Here is a 23,782-nt window from a genome sequence, read left to right as displayed (position 1 = left end):
TATGATTATAACTTCAAACTAATCACAAAATACAATTACTTTTTAAAAGCATTCCAATTGATATAAAAATGTTAAAATAAGGGATCTATAAAATGCCTCTGAATGCTAATTTCTACTATTCTATGAAATATCTCTTTTCTTAACACACTAAAACAGTGTGAGGAAGAGAGTCACAGGGATAATATATAAACTGTAGAGAGGGAGAGACAGAGTCCATCAGAGACAACTGAGAATCACCCGATCATATCTGTAACACATCACAGATACATTTTACAAATTTTCTCCTTGCCATGACCTGTGAATGAAGACAGACTCCAAAACATTTCAGGCATTCATTTATAATCTTAAACTCTGGCAACCTTTTACCAGAAAACATTATCTTCAGGGAAAGATCTTTTCAGGGCAAACATTATCTTCATCATCATCCACGTCATCAGATGAAAATTAATGAACTGCACAAAACAGATTTTTGAATCAAATGTAGGTTTTCACTGGCAATGAATATATGACTATCTTCATACAAAGGAGAAGTATTTCCTCTCAACAAGCTAAAACAATAAGTGGTATGTGAACTGCTGGTTGAAAGGTAGAGGCACTGGTAATCATTTTTTCCCCTTGTTTGTTCAGGACCTTCCAACAAAACAAACAACCTTTTTGTGATTGGATTGACATGGTGTTAACAATGAATTTAATGCCCAAATCAGTATGAATACAGGTAAAGCTCTCACTAATACCAGTACCAGGATGTTAAAGCCACCTATTTTCTAAGCAGGCAAAAAAAAAAAGAAAGAAAGAAGACAGAGCTTTCCCTCCTTTGACAAATAAGCGAGTTTGCTACTATTCACCAAGCCACATCAGATAATAACCTTGTATATGATTTTGAATGCCGTATGTTAATACTGATCTACTATACCTGCTGTTTTTTCAGCAATTTGAGCTTCTGTTGCTTTTTCTTGGAGTTCCAGTTTAAGCTTTAGTTTTCTCTGTTCTTCATCTTCTTTAGTCAGTTTTTCTTGAAGCTAAAACACATTGAAATAAACATAGATTCTTACTAATAAATTTCTTGCACAAATATAATTAATCCCAAAGATAATTTTTGCTTTTCTCTAGACCCTTATAGAATAACTGTATTAACTTACTGAATACATAACTCCAGGGGAAAAAAAATTTAAGGTTTTAAGATATTTTATAAAATAATAATTACCTGAAATGACATAGAAATTATAAAAACATTTTAATATATACTTAATTTTATGTGTGTGTATAGGCAAATGAAATTAAAGAAGGAAGAACATTATTATTAAACATAACTACTGCAGCAAAAAGCAATCTGATCCATTCTTTTGTCTTAAAGCAAAAGACTTGGAAGGGACTATCATAATAAAATAATGGGTAGCACAAATTATAGCTTCTCTTAGTAATTCTAATATTTTGAAACAAAATTAATTAAGATAATAATCTTAATATTTGATACAAATCTCCCTTTGAGAATGCTATGCCATCATATTCCATTTAAATTGGCATTGGCACCTGGCTCATAATTGGCATGTAATAAACAGCTGGTAAATGAAAATACAGAAAATATCTCAGACTTTCATACAGGATCCCTCCAAATGTTTTCTTTTTAATTTCTCCCTCCGTTTATGTCATTTATGCTGTTTTCCGTCAGACATGATCAACATTCTTAACATCATGCTTCAGTTTGATTAGGTCAAACAACTAGAATATTAGAATCAGAAAAGTATGTAGAGGTTAAAAAAAGAGAAGGCAGGCATAGAAAACGAACATTATTTAAAGCTCAAAGGAATGTAACTAGAAAAAGAGTCAGAAAAGATAAAACATGACATGACAAATTGGATTGGACAAAATGTAGCAGTATAAGATAACACAAGGTAAATGACAATATTTCCAAGCCTTGCTACTTTAAAGTTTACATATATTATTGAGATGAAATACAGGGCACAGATCCTACTAAAAAAAAGAAAAAAAAGTTAAGAAAGTAACATGAAACCAATGAAGTAAAATTTGAATTTTTTAGGTACCACAGATCTATGAAAAAGGAAGTGATATTGCAAGCCACCAAGGCAGGAAACCAAAGAAATTGCTTTTCACAGCTCATGTCTTAACTCAATCATACCGTGAATGGCATGGTATGGCAACAGCATAAAGCTACTGTTAAAGGATTAAAGTACACAATAAAACTGAATTATGATGAGTGACAAAGCAAACTTAGAAGGTCAATAGCTAAAAGTATACTGTACAATCATCAGACTTCCTATATTGTACCTTTTTATTGCTTGCTTTGAGAATGTCCAATTCTTTGAGAAGCAATCCTATTGTCTCCTCTTTATTTAAGTCTGAAGTAACTTGACAAGGAATCATACATTTGTAATGCAAATCATTATTTCTATGTTCCATAATGCTGTAATAAAGAAAACTATTAAAACAATATACATATAATTTCAACTATATAGGATCTATACATTTTACACTTCAAATGGGGGAAACATTTAATTTTAACAGTAAGTATGTAAAGTTACTTAATTTAAATTTTTCCTTGTTATGCACTGTTAAGAAAATACTATGGATGAAAAAGACTAAACATTGCAATTTCACAGAGGTGCTAATATACAATACATCACAGAGGTGCTAATATATCAATTTCACAGGGAGAGCTAAATCTGTGAAAAGTATTTAGTAATGTCTAGAGATTCATGGTTCAGTATACTTAAAGAACGCAGTTTTTAAGGGCTTGTGAATATTAATTCAATTTGTACTTCTTGTCAGGACTCTAGATACATTTCTTACTTTTCTGAAAATAGGAACAATAAATATTTTTTCATTATAATTGACGGAATATCATATTTTCATTATTAAATTCGCAACATTAAAAATGAAAACCTATTCCTGTAACCTTTAAGCAAAAAAAATTTTTTTACAATGTGTATGCTATTTGAGAACAATATTAACTTGTTAGCAAGTACTATAAAGGAAGGGAAGGGAAAAGAGATGACTATAGCCTAATCTCTATTATTTACTTTTCCCACGTGGTTATAAAGTTTATCACCTCTTCATTCACCCCTACTCCCCAAAAATGTACTCCAAACTACACTTTGATAAGAATATAACTGATTGCCAAGAAAGTGGAACATATTAATATATCCACTTCATTATATATTAATATTCATTAATATAGTTATTTCATAATTCTTAAGTAAATAGAAATAGCTATTCCTATGTAAAACTCCATTAAAAAGTATTCCATAAAATATGATTTTTGTCTGGACTGAAAACATAATATTTATATTTCAATATAGTTATAAATTATATTAGTCATTGAGAATCTTTAAATTTAGCAGTATTTTCATAGTACATGACTAATTACCAAAGTGCTTTTCTCCCATAGGTAAAAGTCACAGGTGTCAAAATTCAAATCCCTTCATGAAATAGGTAGCTACATAAAGTGAATGGGTAGAAACTACAGAATGTAAAATAATAAGGAAGGTAAATGGGAGAGTAGATAACCCTTCTAAAAGCATTCAAATTCATTTAAATGAAGAACAGCGCTGACCAAAATCAAATCATATCTTTGGGCTTATTTTGTCTTGGAGCTGCCAGGTTATAGCTCTGATGAATAATATCCCATCTAATATCAACTTAGTAGCTATTTCCAGATCCTTAATGAAAGGTCACTTAAAATAATATTCAACAAAACAATATAAAACCTCATGACCTTCATTCAAACTCACCTTGTGCTTTTTCACTCAGTGATTTAGACACATTATATTAATGTAATGAAAATAGTAGAAAACTCTAGTATTAGATTCCTCAAATTCTAATAAGTTAATGATATGTCAAATTTAGGCCACATAAAAAAGAAGAAAGGGAGGGACAGAGAGAGGGAGGAAGGAAGGAAGAGTTCTCCCAATTCTTACTTTCTAAATCTAAGGCTGCTAGCACTCACTTGGACTTTTCTGTAGTGCAGTAAGCTGTCTCATCACCTAGACGAGGACTGATGACTTGAAAATTCCTTGATCTCTGCTCTGGCGATTCTATGCCCTCACATGTAGCTTCATTAACTAATTCATTGGATTTCTGATGCATGCTTCCCTTAGAATTCACAGGCAGTTGCTCATCTGGCTGTGTACTTTTGTTTCTCCCCATGGTCTCTTGTTCAAGATAACCATGGGTTACGTCTGCATTTAAAACAAAACAAAAACATGAGATATGAAACACCATCGTTACATATTAAATCAATCAAATGAATATTTTTGTGGAAATAAGAGCTCTCACAGCTTTAAATATGCACTTACTAACCTTACTCCTATTGTTATCAGACAAACATGTACAGGGTGATTTTGCCACAAATATTTCCATTTCCACAGTCAGTGGGCATTTAGGACAGTGGTTTACAACCTTAAGTGCACATCAGCTGAGGAGTTTTTAAAAATCCTCAAGCTCAGGCCACATCTTCTACTAATTAAACCAAAATCTCTGGGAGTGATCACATGATTCCAGTATACAATCAAGGGTGGGAACCACTGACTTAGAGGTTATTATTTTCTACATTAACTTTTCTTTGCTAGATTTTGAAAAATAGGATGCAATAAGTTAACTGATTACAGTGAAATGATAATGTGCATGGAATTTGGGTATTGGACTGAGTTAAAATTCTGGTTTTGCCAAGCACATAACTTTGGGGAAATTACTTTACCCTTCCATACCTCAGATTCTGGTTTGCAAAATGGACACATAACAGTACTTACTTGAGTTGTTGTAAGGATTAACTGAATTAAGAATTAACGAATGCAAAGTGCCTGGCCTAGTGTTTGGCACATCAATAAGTGTTAGCTATTATTTTTGTAATCATCATCATATAAAAATGGAAATAATATAAGGAGAATTATTTTTAACTTCCATTTTATCAGATATGTATTATACACTACAGTATATTTTGTAATGCCTGGCTATCTCATAAATATTAGTTATTTTAAGCAGTAACTAGTAAATAATAGCTATTTCAAAGGAAGAGTATATATCTGATGTTACAGTGAAATTCTGGGGAGAAAATGACACACAAGCAAGTACACAAAACAAACTCCTTTAACCAGTAAATCATATCAACAGGCACAAATACTGATTGTAAATAGGACTTTTATTATTTCCAACAGAAATAATTCTTCAACTTTTAAAAGCAGGTGAATCTCATGAATCTCACCTACTTGTTGATGATGCCTTCTTTAACTTGACAAACTTAAAATCCCTTTGAGGCAGAAGAAGAGTAGTTTTAGAGTAAAAACAAATGGGAAACATAAATAAGGTACTCATTCTTTAAGAAGAAATTCTTTGCTTACATATATGCTGAAATTAGGTAGAGCCAGTCATAAACTCCAAGTCCTGGACATTATCTTATTGGTGGCTGAATGCTAGATCAGAAACCATTCATTTTTGGTCAATTACTCTCTATTTCCCCGTGTTTGTGGGAATAAACTGGGAGAAAGTGCTATCATAATTACATACTGTGATGTATCTATGAAATTTCATTATATTTTGTTTTAAACTTTAACAAATATAGGTATCTGAATATTATTTGTTGATTCTTGACATTTCAAAACACTTAATTTGGGCTTCCCTGGTGGTGCAGTGGTTGAGAGTCCGCCTGCCGATGCAGGGGACACGGGTTCGTGCCCCGGTCCGGGAAGATCCCACATGCCGCGGAGTGGCTGGGCCCCTGAGCCATGGCCGCTGAGCCTGCGCGTCCCGTGCTCCGCAACGGGAGAGGCCACAACAGTGAGAGGCCCGCGTACCGCAAAAAACAAAACAAAACAAAACAAACACTTAATTTGCTTTAGATATTCATCATGCTACTTTTCTAGAATAGGCTGGTATTAGTGCCCCCCAAATCTGAATGAGGTATTATAAAATTTTATAAATGGACACTAAGGAATACCACTATCATTAACAGGCCATGCTTTTTTAACACTAACATATAACTTTATAGGCAATTCAAAGAAAGAAAATTATAAATAGTTATGGAAAACAGTATCAAAATAACAAAAGTTGTCTCCAGGGGCATATCAGAAGATAACTATTAGGCTCTATGCTATTCTCCAGTTTATGAGGTACAAAGATTCTCCAAAAGGTAAAAGGATAAGCCAAGGAGCATTGCCAGCTAGAAAAAGCCCCCAGTTCCCCATGACAACACCTTATCAATTGCTTCAGAATCTTAAGTCTTGACTCTGTGACCTGTTTTTGAGACCAAACTTACCATTATCTGCAACTTGTCCCATGTTTTCAACTCTCTATTTCTGGGTCTAGTGCAGCATCTCTCTTCTTTCAGTTTTTTATTTCTAACCTGTGAGTGCTTACTTTACCCCATCCCTGATAACTATATTGTTATTTGGTTACTAGATTTACAGCTCTCTTTCTCACTTCAGCTTACCTAATGTCAAATTTCATGATCCCTGAACTCTTGGTAAATCACTGTCTTTTATCCTGTGACTGCAGTATATTCTCCAAACTGAGAGCAGACATGGAACCTTCCCAATAAGAGGGCTCTTTACTGATCCCTCCGGTATCCTACTAATTATAACCCCCTGAAGTATTATCAAAATAAACTCATCAAGTTCTAACACACTTCTGGATTTTAATGTTAAATGTTTAATATTTTTGAAGAATTCATACTGTATGATTTGGCTCCATTTCTGGATGTTTCTATCCTTGCTCTGTAGCAAAAGCTTTTAGATTCCTAACTGAAACTGTTCACCAGATATTTGGAACCTGCTCTACAACTATCCATACTCTTCCACTGAGAATTTAATTTTACTTTAGAGTAAACAAAGCTGATTTATAAAATTTTCCTTCTGGTCTGTTTTTTGGACGCTCTACTGGAAGACTACGGAAGATTTCACAAAGGCATTTGTTCCAAAGCAGGACAAGCAGAAATATGCAAAGTAATGAACTGTCAAAGAGTTTGAGCTTGGTGAAGTAAAGAGAAAGTTGACAGACTATAAGAATAAGACAACAGGAAGAATGAGCACAGAAGAGAAGAAATAGCTTTAGGAAAAACACAAAGACATTTGTTGTTCTGGAAGGACAAGATGCTATAGTTGAGGAGTGAAAACTTGTAAAATGAGTAACACTGTAAAGACGAATTCCAAGATGTGGTAGACCTGCGAATGTGTTGATTAAATAGATTGATGATGAAGGTACTTGGAGAGGAGGAAATCAAGGTATCAGGGTACAGGGAGTGCCATCTTTCAAGAAACTGAAGTCATTCAGAAAAATGGCAAGAAATGGAGAGGAGAAATGAAAGACAAATGCAAAAGACTTCACTGACTGCATAAACATGCTAAAGAAGACAGAGCCAGATGAGAAAGCTGACTGATGTTAGTTAACAGTCATTTCTTTCTATCTTTTTACTTTGAAATAATTCCAGTCTTATAAAAAAGTTGCAAAAATAGTACAAAGAATTACTACACACCCTTCATCCAGATTCCTCAATGTTAACATTTTACCACGCTTGCTTTATTATTTATTCTATGTCTGTCTACCTACACATACATAATTTTTTCTGAAACATTTGAGTAAGTTGCTGGCATGAAACACTTCGAATTTTCAAGTCAAATTTTAAGATACTGCTGTATCACACTTCATTTTACCAAATTTTCTTTATCTTATTCACAGCTCAACTTAAATTCAATTTCTGAGTTAGTACCTCCTCCAACTAAGAGAATACAATAGTATTTAGTTACTCTAACTCAGTCTTCAATTATTTTTCCTAAACTCCAGTCCCAGAAGAAGGACTTTTGTCAAGTGATAACAGGATGATGCCACTAAAAGCTTTAGTTGAGATGTTGTATTACCCCATCACTTGAAAGAAAATTGCATTAGAAATATACCAATAAAATGCAACAAAAAGTGAAGTTATAGGTCTGTTTCATACACTATTCGAATAGAAAGATAAGATAAATGTTTTAAAGAACAATTCACTTCTGATTCAAATTCATCTCTAAGCAGATGAAAGTTTAAACTAAAACTATTCTATTGATTGTTCTCTATCTCTCTCATATGGTTTGAAATGGAAACTCTGTAACTTTCTTTAGTAATTTGCTTCAGTGTTGAATCAATGTCATTGTTAATTGTTCCATCATTATGACTAACAGAATTAATACTATTTAAATTCATTTCTCCATAGGAACTTATAGAATAAGTTATTAATCTCTTCTTCATAATTCAATGAAATCTTTCTTTTCTCAAATAACAGGAAATTTTTTATGACAACTATCAATCCCTTTATTTATTTGCTCTTCTGCAGGCACACTGCATTATTTGGACATAAGAATTTTAACCACTTCAAACCAAATATATTCCCCAATTTTTGCTATTATTATTTAATGCTACCACTGCCATGTAAACCTATCCTGTGACCATTTGAAAATGATGTTATGGAAGATTATTACTCACTATTCCTCAAATGCCACCTACTGCTACTGTTAGAGACAGTTTATTCATCTGGGCAAAGTGGGTAAATTTAGTAAAGACTTTTTAGAATCCTAATACTTAATACATGTGCCTAGGCCAGCTGTATTATATGCTTTGAAGACCCTGTATCTCCCTAGTGACTTTCATACTGTTTCCAATGGATCATTTTCAAGATCTAACAAATTCTCCCTTTACTCCTGGAGGTATTACTATTGTCAACTATCCCAACGTTAGCGTTGCTACTAAATTCTCAGTTCCTTAGTCTAGAAAATTAACAGCATTATACTATTTCCTAACCTAGTAAAGAAAGCTTTAGGATCCCTTTTGAGTTCAATTCTCCAGATAATTATACATTAATGTCAGTTAAACTGACTGAATTGAATTAATTGAATATACTCAGTTAAATTGATGCTACCCAAGAAATCATAACTCATGGCCAAAAATAACTGTTATTTCACAACTACTATATAGAAGTGAGGAGGTGGCTAGAATCAAATAGGGATTCTTAGAGGCTGGGGAATTTTGTTCTGTCTGGCTTTGTAAATAGTTTGTGACAACTGGTATCTGTGTAAATGGATTTGATGGTCCCCTGTGGGGTCAATACTGTTTACAGAGCTGTTTCTTCAGAGTGGTTGAGCTAGAATTGTCTCTAGGGATCCTACAGGGGTTACTCAGAATAGCAACATCTCAGGTACCTGAGAGCTCAGTGGCAGAAAGAGAAAGAGGAATGGAGGTGCTATAGGCAGGTACATTTGAATAAATGGATCTCTCTCCTTCAGATGCAGGTGCTACTCAGGGGCACTTGTATCTAAAATGAACCATAAAGGAAGCAATTTGTTAATGTGCTCTCTGACACTTGCTAACATAATTGGTCACCACTTCTTTACACTCTATCTTTTCTTTTTTTGGAAAGGTTATTACTTATATCATAGCATCTGATTTTATAAATATAAAAAGAACAAAAACCTCATATTTATTGCTTCTTTTGTATATTGTCTATCACTACATTATGTAAAAACATCAAAATGATATGACACTTTTTGCTATTAAATAAGTGTAAATTTGATTTCATGATGGAAGTACTATAGTAGTCCCACATTTTAAACAAATGTCTTTTTTTCAATGGTTAAGAATTTTTCTAAACAAACATTAGTTTCAACACAGCATCAGCTAGTGGCTCCTAACCAATTCCTTAACTGAGTTACACATAGATTATCTATCTGTATGTGTGTATAAATATTCTTTTTTCCCTTTACTAAATATTTCCGACTATTTGCTTCCTTTATGTGTGTGGGACAGTTAGTTTTCCACACAGATGCATATATGGGCTTTTCTCTCCCCAAACATAAAAGGAGGACATCAGAAACTTCTGCCATATCATAGTGGTTCCACTTAATATGAGTCAGTACAAGAGCAAAGTTTAGACCTTCCAAGTAGAATACTGGTGTATTTAGAGTTTCCAAGCAGAACCACAGTGCATGGGCTCTGAAGACTGACTGCAGAGTTTCAATTCTGGCTCTACCACACAGCTGTATGACCTTTAACAAATTACTAAACCTCTCATCAATTTCCCTATCAGTAAAAAGCACATAATAAAAGCACCTACCTCAAAAGGTTATTATGAGTATTAAATTATTTAAATTATATAATCTCTTGGAAAAGTGTCAGTACACAATACCACTCAATAAATGTTAGCTATTATTATTTGCAAGAATCTACTTAGCTAAAAGTAAGATTTTCTTATTAAAATGTAATAAGAATAAATAAAATATAGTAAGAAAAAATTTTCTTATTAAAAGAAGACATGAACATGGAAAATAAATAAAATGCTACTTTGTTCAATGAAAAACATACAAAAAAGAGAAAATACTTAAGGTTAAAACTTGTAGTTAATACATAATGGTTTAATAAAGTTTGTATAAGATTATAAAACTAATAAGTTACAAAAGTAACAGAACTTCAAAATTCAGAAATCCTGACATTAGAGAAAGATCCTGAAAGAAAATTCAACCTCATAGAAAGAAAACTAAGAGTATATTTCTGTAAATTCAATCCCATGGCAGGAAAATAAGAAATTTAAATAACATGTTTCTGTAACATAATTTGAACACTACCATATTGGCACATGATATTAGATATGATCAGGATCATAGCTAGTAGATCACAGGTACTTATCCTACAGAGATTCTAATTTAGGAGTCACAAGAAATCAGGTAACTTTTGGATCCTTGGCTTAAAATATGCAAACTTGTTACCTGGATACTGTATACTCTCTCTCAGGGGGTTTTCAATTTATTTTTCGGCTTGACCAGCCATAAGAAGAAGAAAAAAAGTACTATAACTTTCATTTTCATTGTTCTGTATTCTCATTGCTCACATTTCAAGCATCCAAAACTACATGTAGCCGTTGGCTGTTACGTTGAAAAGCAAAGATACAGAGTTTTATGTCATTCTGATAAGGTGTATTATATATATTGCGGGGAAGTCAAAAACATGTGATGGGGGAGAGCCTGGATATAGCTATAAGATTTTGAAATAAGGCTTGATAAAGCTTTGTTAACCTGGAAAATCATGAAACCTGTGAATGTCAATAATTTATTCATTTGGACATGAATTCAAAATAAACTATATCCTTTACATTCCCATACATGGTTGTATCCCTAAACAAACATGTCAAAAAGAACTGGTGAGGTTATTTCATCTGTGATTAAGACAATTCAAAGGCTTAGTGTACCATGTTACAAATTATCCACTGACTAGTCATAGAAATAACTTTACTGGAATTTTGTTATTTGTTTTATTATTAAAAAAAACTAAAGTGGTAGTACTACACCAAATTTTTATAAGTTTTTGTTTCAAGTCTGAAATAGTCATGAACATATCAATATTCATTCAACACACTTCTGTGCAAGAACTGTTCTGCTGTAATGTTTCAGCTTCTAAATTTTAACGTCTTTCATCAAATGAAGGCCATGAACACAGTATAATAGTGTAACTGCCTAAACCTTACACTGCCTAACTTATGAACATATTGCATAAATTAATGTTTTGTAAAAATTATATCACCCTATTTAAAGCATTGCAAATATCATTTAAGCTAAAATGATTGTGAAAACTATCTTAAAATTAGATTAACTAGCACAACGGTACTCTTTATTCTCTTTTTTCCCCAGTGATATGAACTATTTGGCTACTTACTATATATTTCTAACCTTTTCAATTTTCCTGTTATAAGAATAATTTATATAAAGTAATTAAAAATATGAATCAACTAGGTAAGTCTTAAATTTCTACCACTGCAAGTAAAACAGGTTTCATAATTATATATTCTTTTGATTACTAAGTATGAACACATACTAATTATCTATGAATTCAACAATTCCATAAACCATTTATGGAAGGTAACTTTTCCAATAACAATTGTAAAGAGAGGAAAAAAACCTATTTCTTTATATGTGCCTTTCATTTTACTTAAGAACATTTTTAGATTTGGAAAACAAAACAGAAGAATCACCAGTCAGATACCAAGTGGAAATCACTGAAACACAATGTTAGTTCTAATGGATGGATGATTGTATTTGGTCTTTTGAAACTTTGAAGTATAGGTAAGTCTTGATCACACAAATTAATAAATCCTAAAGCTGGAGTTAACAATAACCATTACACCCAAATTCTGCGGCTTAGCCCAGCCAATTTTTCAAAAGGTCAGGTTGTGAACTGGAGAAGATCAGGGAGGTCCACCGCATAGCTTTGTTGCCAGGCATCTCTCGTCTGGATTGTTGCAGGCATTTATTAGTATTCGTCAGCAGACTCAACAGAGCAAACAAGAAATTCAAGCACGAATAATAAAATGAAATGCTGCTATATAACCCTTTGTCATTCAGCAAATATGGGACTTTTTAGCTACATTGTTCCTAAACCTGGGTTACTACTTTAATTTTTCTCCCCAGTGCTGACTGAATGAGTATGCATGTGTGTTAAATGCAGAGCTCCCCTAACAACTGCAGGACTGCCATTTAATCTGTTGGTAGATGGACCATTTCCTGTGGGAACCCTAGCTATGATTTCCAGATCCACCAAATAAATCTCAGATTAAGATTCCAAATGAAACCTGCCTTTGGCAGATAAAAAATGTCAAGATGGATATAAACAGTAAAATTATAAATTATCTAGGTGTTGCATGACAAACCAATGTTCAATTTTTTTTGTTGACATGTGCCTAGATATCAAAACTATATGAGACATTCATCAAATGTCACACTTTCATAATATTGGAGGCATCATTAAAACTGTTTGACTAAGGACCTCAAAGTGTTTAAGCAGTAGCTCAAAAGTATATTTGTGCAAAGTAGAAGAATAAATTTACATATCAGCAGCAGCTCATAAGGGATGGGTAAATATTCTGTTTATCTCTCATTGTAATTCAGGTTACTTTAAATACAAGGTTTTAGGAAATCATTATACTCTATATGGCATCATTACATAACTTTCTATGCAAATGATGTATGTTTTATTCAAATTCACCATTTGTTTTGGGGGGAGGGAACAAAAGGAAAAGGAAGGGACTCTCATTTTATTAATCAGCTGTGACTACTATACTAGTGTGCCTTGTTAGTTGCACCATAGCATCATCAGCTCCTTGTTAGTAGCATTTTTTAACTTTTAAAAACAGCATTGAAAACCTGAGACAAAAAAAGCCTAAGTAAAAAAAGAGAAAAAATTATAATGTTTTTGTTTCAAGTGACTCTGGGGAGAGGCAGAGATTTTTAAAAAAGAAAAAGGTAATGAAAGACCAATATAGAACCTAATAGAGACCAATGGCCTATTAAAAATGCAGAGGAAGCCTCTGATGCTAGTCTCTACTGCATTCTCAGGAGATCAAGGACTTCCTTTTTAATGAAAATTTTTGTTTTGTCTTTGCTCTTCTTACCTGGACTAATGCAGCACTATCCTGGTGTTAAAATATACGGGTTGATTATAAAATATAGGCAATGAACGTTTCTGAAAGGAAAAAATCAGATTTGCTGAACTGAAATCATTATTTTTTTTTAACTTTGAACTCTTAAAAGCAATTGAATAAAAGGTTTCAGTGACTCCAAATTCTGCAACATTTGGTTTCTTGATGAAGATTCAGAAATCATCTAATCTACTTAAAATGGGAATTTTTTCAAATTGTAAATTCTCTACACTTATTTTAATCTGTGGAAGGGATACAGAATATTATACATTCCACATTCCAAATGTTAGAATTTATATACAACCCTGAATCCTTCAGGACGATGTATTTGTCCTGCTTTTCCTATCATATTTCCTCCAATGTGTGTTGCTGGTTCAAGGAAACTAAGGCTAAATAAACCCTACCCATCCTAATCTGTTAGGGATCAACATTAACCTGAAAATTCTGAACAGAAGGGGTAAAACTTTAAAAAACAGGATATTAATTAAGGAAGGAAATAAGGTATTTTGTGTTTAACTTTGATTATATTTCTATATTAGAAATGCTCAAAATCAAAGAATGTTACTATGTTTTACAGTACATCAAATTACCTTAAGTACAACCAGTGAAACTATTAAAAAGGACATGATTTTTAATTTAAAAAATATTTAATTAGCAAAAACTAACATATTCAGTAACTATACAAGTATAATTTTATCATTGTGAACTGATCACTTTTAACTTTTCATCCACTAGCACCCTGATTTTAAAGTACCAAAAAGTTTCAATATGTGAAGACAAAAATCACTCAAAAAATAAAGTCCAAATAGAATTTTCTAAAATAATTACTTTTACCTTACATCTTATCAGCACAATTATTCCATTTGACAAAAATTATCACTTTTACCCAAAAGCTATAGATTAGAATATTTTTAATTCAATCATTCATTCAGACTATGAAATAATCTATGAAACCAATTTCAAAATTTTATAGCCTGATTTGTTCTAAATTTGTTTTTCATTCCCCAAGAGAAAACAGAAAAGGCAAAACACAAAGAAAATTTGTATCCGAAACTTCTTCCCAAAAGATAATAATGTCTTATACGATAGGTTGTTTTGATTAAAACACACTTACATACATGTACTAAACCCCAAATTTTTAACTACCAGATTTATTTATAACCAAAAATAGTGAGTAAATGTAGTCACATCAGTCCTATTCTACAAACAGCCAGTCAGCCTGAATCAACTGTGTAAATGGTCATAAATTCAGTCTATACACCACTGTAAATTGATTCAGATCTACAAAATCAACAAAATGCCAATGCACACTCAGGACTTTACAGTAATCACGCTAAAGGTGACAAATGCAGCCACTATGGAGACCATAATAATCATCTTAAATATGATACACTGAAATTCAAATTTCTAGAAAATTTAAGATTCAATAATATTATTTTGAGATTTGTGTTGTAACTATGTGTTCCAGGAAGTGCTCTGGCATGAAAGGGCCATAACCAGAAATGGATGAGGACTTTTATCAGAGAGCTCAGAAACTTAAGAATGGAGAACTTAAAGCAAAAAACTTTTGAAAAATTCAAGCAACTTTTCTATTTCAAAAAAATATATTTATATTTTCATGGCCACAAACAAATTTAAAAGAGCTTATTAAAAGTAGAATTGAGTTTCCTTAAACCAAAGAAGTAGTCACAAGTTGTATAAAGAGAGGATCATAGCATAGAAATGGAGAAGTACTCCTATTAAAAAAAGAAATTTACCATTTTTCATGCTTATTCTTCTTAGTAATTGTCATTTTTATAAAATGAAGGACCAAAGGTGTAGTAAGAATTACATGTAAGAGTGTAGCCTGAACTGACCTACCTAAAATACTCTAAATTTAGTAAAAACAAACAAAAAAAGAAATAAAGAAAGACTCCTATTACCTCCCAAACTTTTCCCTTATTAAGAATATATGGGCAGGTTCATCGACTGTAGCAAAGGTACCACTCCAGTGAGGGATGCTGACAGTGGGGGAAGCTGTGCTTGTGTGGGGTTAGGAAGTAGGGGTATAATGGGAACTCTGTACTTCATGTTCAATTTTGCCGTGAGCCTAAAACTGCTCTACAAAATAAAGTATTTTTTAAAAACTGTCAAAAAATAAAAGTAAAAAATATTTATGGCATAAATTCATAAATGTGAATTACTCATATCAGAAATGATGAGTCTCAAAACACAGTTTTTAAAAAACTTCATAACCAGCTAGAAAACTAAGTTGCCCTTATAAAAATTTTTTGGTTTTCCATTACATTTTCTTAATGAGGCCAAGAGTCAGGACAGAATCATTCACATGAAGCTTAAAAAACAGACACCCAGAATCTCATTTATTTTGTAAACTTATTTTAAAAAAGAGAAATTAATTTTTTCTAAAACAGTATAACCTCCATCATGCTTTTAAGGATAGCCTTAGCATTTCCTCTGGAAATGAATCAATCCTTGTTGGCTCACTTCCAGTAGTCCTAAAATTACTCTCTCAAATATTCTGGATGGTCATGTGTAAGAAACTACCAGTACTCTATTAAGTTAGGTCCTATGGAGATAAATAGTAAATTTAAGCAGACCTCGATATGCTCTTTTTTTAACCCTTCTATGGCAAAATGGAGATTAAAAATGTATTCTTAAATTCACACTTGCCAAAAGGGAAAGGAACATTGTGTGATATCACTAGTCTGAAGATTTTTATTGCAATTGGGATTTCAATACAGACAAAATTAGATTTTACACTAAAAGAATATTAATTGATTTTACATTCTATTCTACAAAACATAAATATAGTAAATACAAACTATACTACTTAAATCAAGTTTCTGATATTGAGAACATTATATCTGAAGAGAATAAGCTTCCTATAAAACTAATAATAACCGTTTCAAATACTAGTAATTATGTTTCTTAATAATTTTGAAACTTTTTTGTAGACCTACCTTTCACAGCTGGATGGAAGAACAACGACAACAACCACCACTTATCTAGGCCGTGTAAAAAACTTCAACAATCTATTTTTTTTATAAACATCTATAAAAACCATTATCACCACCACACTACTGAAAATAATTACTCTGGTATGTGAAACCCATATTAAATAAACTCATTTCCTGTTTCAGGTATTGTAGTAGGGCTTTTACATACACAATCTCTAATCTTCAAAATGTTCCTAAAGGAAGCATCTCCCTATTCCACACACAAGAAAACCACGGCTTAAAAATAATTACGAAACTTCTGCCCAGGTCCGGGTAGGTAGTAAATAGAAGATTGAAAACTTAAAACCCAGGTCTGTCTAGTTCCAAAACTATATTCTTTCTACTATAACATTTCACTGAAATTATTAAATGCATTAGTTCTCCAGTGCAATTTTCCTTTAAATTTAAACAAATAAAAATAAAATTAACAAATAAAAACAAATTGTGTTACTCATTCAGGGAAAATATACCATTACTTACTAGAAAGCCAATTATTAAATATAATTCAAATCTTATAATTCAATACAGAATGACTAATTATGTAGATATTTTCAAAATCTTGAATTTCAAGGAGGGTCTAATCATGTCTAGGGAATCATTTTTTTTCTACCAGCTATCTTGCTGATAGAAATGGAGGCCCATTCTATTCAAGTTGCCATTTCCTTTCTGTCTGCTTTAAAATAAAATAGCTTATGAAGATGATATGAGATTCCATTATTTTTGTCATAATGACCAAAGACATTTAAAAGCATCCTACTTGTTTTCCCAGGGTGTTTCTATATATGTCTACTCTTACAAAATGCTTGCAAATCATGCAATAGTTTTAGATGTAATTCAATTATAGAACAATATATGGGTAAAAAGAACACATACTTTTTGAAAAGATAGAAAGATAAATGAACCAATAATAAAAGAGGTTGATGGTGGCACACAGGTTCCAAATGCCAAGCAAAAATAAATAGTATTCTGACTCAAGAAGAAACTAACAAATCACTTGTAAGTTACCTTTTGCTACGTTTTAGTTCTAGTTATTTATTTTGTTTGACAGAAAAAACATAAAAATCATGGAAACAAAATCATATCATCTTTAGAAATAAAGAAGACAGTTGCTTTTTACTTAAATCAGCAAGATAAGATTTTTAAAAATATTTGCTAGCCTCCAATAAACTGCAACATGTAAGAAATCTATTGACATAAGCAGTTCTAGAAGGTTTTTCATCTCTCAAGTTTCAAATGAGTATGATGATTTAGAATCATGCTCACTTTTTAAGCTTAAAAGAAAATAGTTTAAAAATATATGATTCATATCTAAATTGAGATAATACATAAGTGAAAATACCTACTGTGTATAAAACACATTAAATATAATTTCCTAAAATAATAAACCTAAAAATAATATTAAAGAAACTCATAAAATTGAAAGGTTTTTGTCTAAAGCTTCTTCAAGCTGTATGATTCCTACCATTTCTTACCCTCAATTGGTAAGAAATATTTAAAACATAGCAAACAATGTTTAATTTGGGTAGGCACAGGAACCTTCTTTAACCTTTCTTAGGGAACACTGACCCCTAAAGGTTCTAGATTTAAATAAGTTTCACAATATTCTAAATTTAACTGGCATCCAGACCTCATTTTTACCTATATTACTGTAGGTATGTATACTTATGGCAGACATGTTTATTCATAAATAATACTTAAACTATTTCCAATGGACTGTTGTGTACTATAAAACAATTAAACCATGTTTCTGCTAATTTAATAAAAATCACCCAAATTTAAGAGCTATCTAGAAATTTATCATACTATTCCAAATAATTATTCGTAAGAGATTCCTGACCCACGTGAGTTTTTTCTTACATAGTTAAGTAAATAAGTAAATGCTAAAAAAAGCTAAACAATCATATAATAACTGACTCTTTCTGAGGGTTAACTTTGCATATGTCCTTTGTGCCATTTCATTTTTTTTCTTAAAAAGCAGGGGAAAAAAAAGAATGCTGAAAAACAGAAAGCTTTCATGAAAGGACAAAACATCATTTACTTCTTAAAAGTCAGAAGATGTTACCAATGCTTGCTTGACAACACGTGTTCATTCACTCACCTATTGCTTCCATCAACCTAAAATTTCATTCATTCAGGATTTTTTTTTAACTACCTAAAGAAACCTAGACAGTTTGTAGATGTCTTCACTCATCCTACCTACCAACCTCAGCTTTACATTTTCTAAACTGAGAATAATGACAAAAACTGAGAAAAATGTAATCGCTTTACCTGTTAACATTATTTACCTCATACTCTTTGACATCAAATATTTCAGCAATGTTTCTAAAATAAAGCTAGGAAAAGAATAACCACTTCAGCACTCCTTATAATGAAACTTCTAAGATGATGCAAAGTGTAATAAAAGTTTTTAAGTACCTCCATTTCCTTAAAAAAATAAGATAACTTTAAATAAAAATAACTATTTACAAGAACAGCCTATGAATATTTGTAAGATAGAGCTTTGAAGTAATCTGTGCTTTATGAAAAATCCCATATCAAAGAAATAACCATGTGAGATTTTACTGTTTAAACATATCAGTTATCACAAAACTAAAAGATACTACATTTACCTGTTTAACTTTATTCGTTAATAATGTTTCATTAATAGGCCCTTTATATAAAGGAATGTCTTATTCCTATTTCCAATGTTCAAAAAAATGTCTGTAAAAATGCAAATTTTCTTAATGATGTTTCAGTCACGTCTGTACCTCCTGCAAACTATTTACGCATCTGTCTTTAGCCCTAAAACCTTCCTTTCCAAAACTGTCCTAGAGCTTCAGCAGCTCTGTTCCTTAACATCTTTCCTGGTTATTTTACATTTATGAGAAGTATTTCCTCTATAGCCCCTATTCTTTAGATATATTAAAAATAATTCCTTTGGCTCCTTAAAGATCCTTTTGTCTATAATGTGAACGACATGGCTTTCATAGCAATGTGGCCTCTGAATAGGGAACATAAGCTACAGGGGCATCATTATTTACTTCCTCTTTTCTTATTTTGTACATATATTGAGTAAGAACTGCTCTGAGCTCCTCAAAAGAAGAGTGTTTGCTTGCTTATTTGCATAAATGAGTAAAAACAACTACAACAAATCAGTTTTCGGCTTCACACCAATACATCCTTATCACAAACTTGAATATAAAGAGAGTAGACTAAAATTAAGTGCCACAAAATCCATTCACTAAAGCTATTAACTTTGCATTAAAAACCTTTAACTACGTTACTCAGGTATCACTTGCTATTCCTTTATACACAATGCAATCAGTTACCTGGATTCTAAACTCATAACAAGTAGCCTAGAATCACAAATAAGAGGAGAAATGCTGCTAATGGTAAGCATAAACGACAAGAAAATTTATAACAGCGTAGAAATCAAAAACAAATGCAGAAATCAAAAAAGGTATACTCAGTATAGCATCTTTCTATTCCTCAAAAGAATGTGTAGCTATTAACTGATTTAGTTTAATGATGATACAACAGTTCCCCAAAATGGCCTTTAATCTTCTGAAAAAGGTAACAGTGTGGTTGATAAATGGTAAAGAAAGAGCCCTGTTGAAGGAGGGGGAATCAAAAGAGAGAGATGTGTGCAATGTTTTGGTAATAATTCTTTTTTTTTTAAATTTAGAGGAAATAAAAACGATGAACATAAAGGCCAAAGTCTTCAATTATATGTAATACTATATTCAGAATGATTTGTTTTCCAAGTATTTCAGATTTGCAACTGTATCCAGATTTAGTGTAAAAGACTTCAATTAAAAACCTAACATTTTTTAAACCTCTGTCTTTATGGCCCTCTCTCTACCTTGCTCTATACGTAGATAGATGTGCTCTACTTACCTACCTACCTACCCATATATCCATCCATCCCTCCTTCCACCCAGCCACCATTTCTCCCTTTTTCAGGCCATAAATCAGTCTGCCTGTCTTTCAAACTGTATTTCTGTCTGACTGTTCTCTCCCTCTGCCTGTGCATATCTGTGTGCATCCTTTTCTCTGTTTCTCTCCTTGTCTCTGACTCTGTTTTCATGTCTCTGTCTCTGTTTCGAAGTACCTTTTTCTGCCTCCCTCTGCACATCTCTGCAAGTCTCTGTGGCCCTGACTCTCCAGGGAGAGTCCCCCTCTGACTCCGTTTCTTTGTGGGTGTCTCCGGGTGTGTCTTTTGGTGTGCATGTGTCTCTACATGTGTCTCTGTGCCTGTATGTGTCTTGGTCTGTTTCTCTGTGTATGTGTCTCCCTCTCCATATATGTTTGTCTCTCTCTGTATATGTGCGTACCTTCCATGTCTCTTTAACTTTGTGTCTCTTGTCTCTGTGTGTCTCTTTCTGAGTGTGTCTGCATGTACACCTGTGCCCCTCTCTCTCAGTGTGTCTCTTCCCCCTCTCCCTCTCCCTCCCTCTCTCTCTCTCTCTCACTCACTGTATGTCTCTGTCTCCTTCTCACCATGTTTCTCTCACTCTGGTATCTCTCCTTCTCTGTGAGTCTCAATATGTGTGTCTCTTTCTGTGTGTATCTATGCATGTGTGTCTTTATGCTTTCCTTTTTTCTCTCAATATCTCTTGCTCTGTGCGTGTCCCTTTCTCTGTGTGTGCATGTCTCTTTCTCCATGTGTCTTTGTGTCCCTTTTGCAGAATGTGGGTCTCTTTGTGTGTGCCTCCTTCCTTGCATGTGTGCAGGCGTGTGCACTTGTGCTTGTCTGCCTCTAATATATTGGTTAGAACAAACACACTTCATTCAGTGCCTTAAACAAGCACAACACCTGGGGTTTGGTAATAATACCTTAAAAGTCCTTACCTTTTGACCAGTCGTCCATTTGTACTCCCGTTCCTGTTTGCTCTGGCAATGTCTCTGGTTTCTGCGCCAAGATTTGAAGCTAAAATAAAGCCAACTTTAGATAAATAAACTTAAAACAATATATCAGAACACACCTAAACCTTACCTTTGTTTAACAGAGAATTTACAGGATAAATGGTTTTCTAAAACATTTATAATAGGACAATTAACTGTGTATTTCAACACGTGAAATTAAATCTTTTTTCTCAGAAAAAAGTTCTTTCATTCACACCTATATTTTAGTAAATACAGTTCAGGTTAAGCTTCTAGACATTCTTGCTGCTTTGGTTAGGGAACCATTTAATTTATTTAACTTAAGTCTTTCCAACTACAATTTCAACAATTAAAAAAAATTAAAAATTTACTCTATTTGTCAAATTTCAGATTTATTGATTTGAATGCATATTTTCATATAAAACATTTCATACTTGTAAAAGTAATTTTAAATGCTATTCTAATTTTTTAAAAGATTATCATTAACTTGTGGAGTTACTGATTTTTCTCTCTTGCATTTGTTTTCATAATAAATATCATAAAAACTATGCAAGTTTTTTTTTTTTGCATGCTTTTAAGGAGAATAAAATTAGATTTACCTCACAGCTAGAACTCTGTGTTCTTTAAAAAGTCCTCAAATAAAGCTGTAGTAAGCTTCTCCTTTCCAATTTTCTCTAAATATGTTGATCTGGAGTTGGCAGTCTTTTTCTAAGTTCCTCATTTACTTTTGGATTAGCTGAAAATATAGGAAGTTATTAATATCAAAGAAATATGTTCCAGTCAATGAAGCCACTTCCCTCCATATTGCCCAAAAAGGTTAATAATAATTGCGGTCTTTTAATAAGAGATTCATATAGCAAGACATGTAGAAAATACAGCCTTTAATAACCTCTGGAGTATTTTAAAACATGTCTTACAGGTCTTAATGTGCTTAGTAATATACTATTTAAAACCATAATTTTATCCCTCTTCAATATACAGTCACTCTTCCTCATCGTTTACCCAGCTAATGAATGCCAGCAATTAGTAAAATGTAATCCCATTGCACAATCATTTTAATGCTTTTAGCACTCAGAAAAGTAAACACCAAATTAATACTGCTCAAGCCATATCAGATCCTAGTTGGAAGCAAGCAATTATAGTTCATCTCCTCAGGTGTAATTAAATGATTGGAATGATTTAGTTCCATAAATGCAAGTTAATTCATAAGCAAGCAACAAATATACTGGGAGTAATTACAAGAAACATTGACAGTCTAAGCAGGGCTAATTCTTTTATGAGACTGATATAGTAAAATGCTGCCCTCTCCTGGGCATATAAGTGAATATTTCAGAGCCAAAACCAAAACATGTCCCCCTAACCCAAAACCTAACTTTTAAAAAGACACTAAAAAACAAACAAAAAAACCAATAAATCAATTTATCAATTTGATTTCATTCCTTATACAAAAAATTTTAATTTATGGCTTACTATGATAATTTCTACACACCCTAGTAATTAATGCTTTTTCCATTCAAGTTCTGAATATGAGTCCCAAAACATACCTGGCAATTATTATAAACCTAATGAAACTAAATCATTCATATATAGCACTGACTGCAAGTGAAACTTCTAGTACCCTCTTATACTGCAAGACCAATACCTATATTCTTTCACTGGTAAACCCTAACTGGCAAGTTAGAGATAATAACTAAGCTATGCTTTTTGTAAGTACTAAAATTTGTAAGAAAAATAATCTCTGACGAATGTAAAACAAAATACTTGGTATTACTGTAATTATACAAAATGGTCTAAAACTAATTGTTTTTAAGGAACTCCAATAACAAAAATAAAAACTAGAGCACAGGTATAATATCATTACAAGCACGTTTTAAAACATAAAGGGGAGCAGGTAGTACACAAAATAAAACACACCCCAGTTTTACTTAAGCCATTCCCCACTTTTTACTTTCTTAGGCTAACATTCAAAACAAATTTACTTGAACACTACTCGATGCTTATTAACTAAATTTATACAAACTTTCAGAAACATATTTATTATACATTTGAGTTATGCTATAATCAGTAAGTCTGTATTAACACATATGTATTTGTAGCACTAAACCTATTTAGAATCATCCCTTTAACTTTCTGCAAAATTGAACATATTCTCAAATATTACCAATAGCACAACAAATGTTTAATTCTCCAATAAATACAAAAGAGACTTGCAGAGGATAATGTTTAACATACCAATATTTTTTGGTGGGGGAGGGAACATTATTCTAAGTCATGGCCTATGCAAGCTATAAAAATAAAATAAAACAAAATATTAAACAGTCTTGCCACTAAGTTTAAAATGTACAGCACATTTGCTTTGCCCTTGATGTCACAGTCATATATTTCAATTCGTATCTTGTACACTGTAAGTTAATTGCTTTTGGAAAGTACTTATTATTCATGTAAAAATTAATGTGCCAATGTGTTTAAATCCTCTTAAATG

At 32.3% G+C, this 23,782-nt stretch overlaps 1 protein-coding gene across 6 annotated transcripts in view; it reads right to left on the bottom strand.

Annotated features, from left to right (window-relative positions):
- MIPOL1 (mirror-image polydactyly 1) overlaps positions 1-23,782 on the bottom strand; it is a 301,233-nt gene that overhangs the window by 227,222 nt on the left and 50,229 nt on the right. For 4 of the 6 annotated variants that reach the window (XM_060294763.2, XM_030854822.3, XM_060294761.2 and 1 more), the window contains exons 2-6: positions 21,900-22,036; positions 21,268-21,346; positions 3,965-4,196; positions 2,287-2,437; positions 914-1,019 (exon numbers count right to left, since the gene is read on the bottom strand). In XM_060294763.2, coding sequence (XP_060150746.1) covers positions 914-1,019; positions 2,287-2,437; positions 3,965-4,196; positions 21,268-21,286 — 508 coding nt within the window. In that variant the 5' untranslated portion in view covers positions 21,287-21,346; positions 21,900-22,036. The remainder of the gene's footprint in view (positions 1-913; positions 1,020-2,286; positions 2,438-3,964; positions 4,197-21,267; positions 21,347-21,899; positions 22,037-23,782) is intronic. The other 2 variants (XM_060294764.2, XM_030854823.3) reach the window with 1 other exon arrangement.

This window comes from Globicephala melas, chromosome 2, assembly GCF_963455315.2.
Source record: "Globicephala melas chromosome 2, mGloMel1.2, whole genome shotgun sequence".
NCBI lineage: Eukaryota > Metazoa > Chordata > Mammalia > Artiodactyla > Delphinidae > Globicephala > Globicephala melas.
This window is presented reverse-complemented; position numbering and strand designations above follow the sequence as displayed.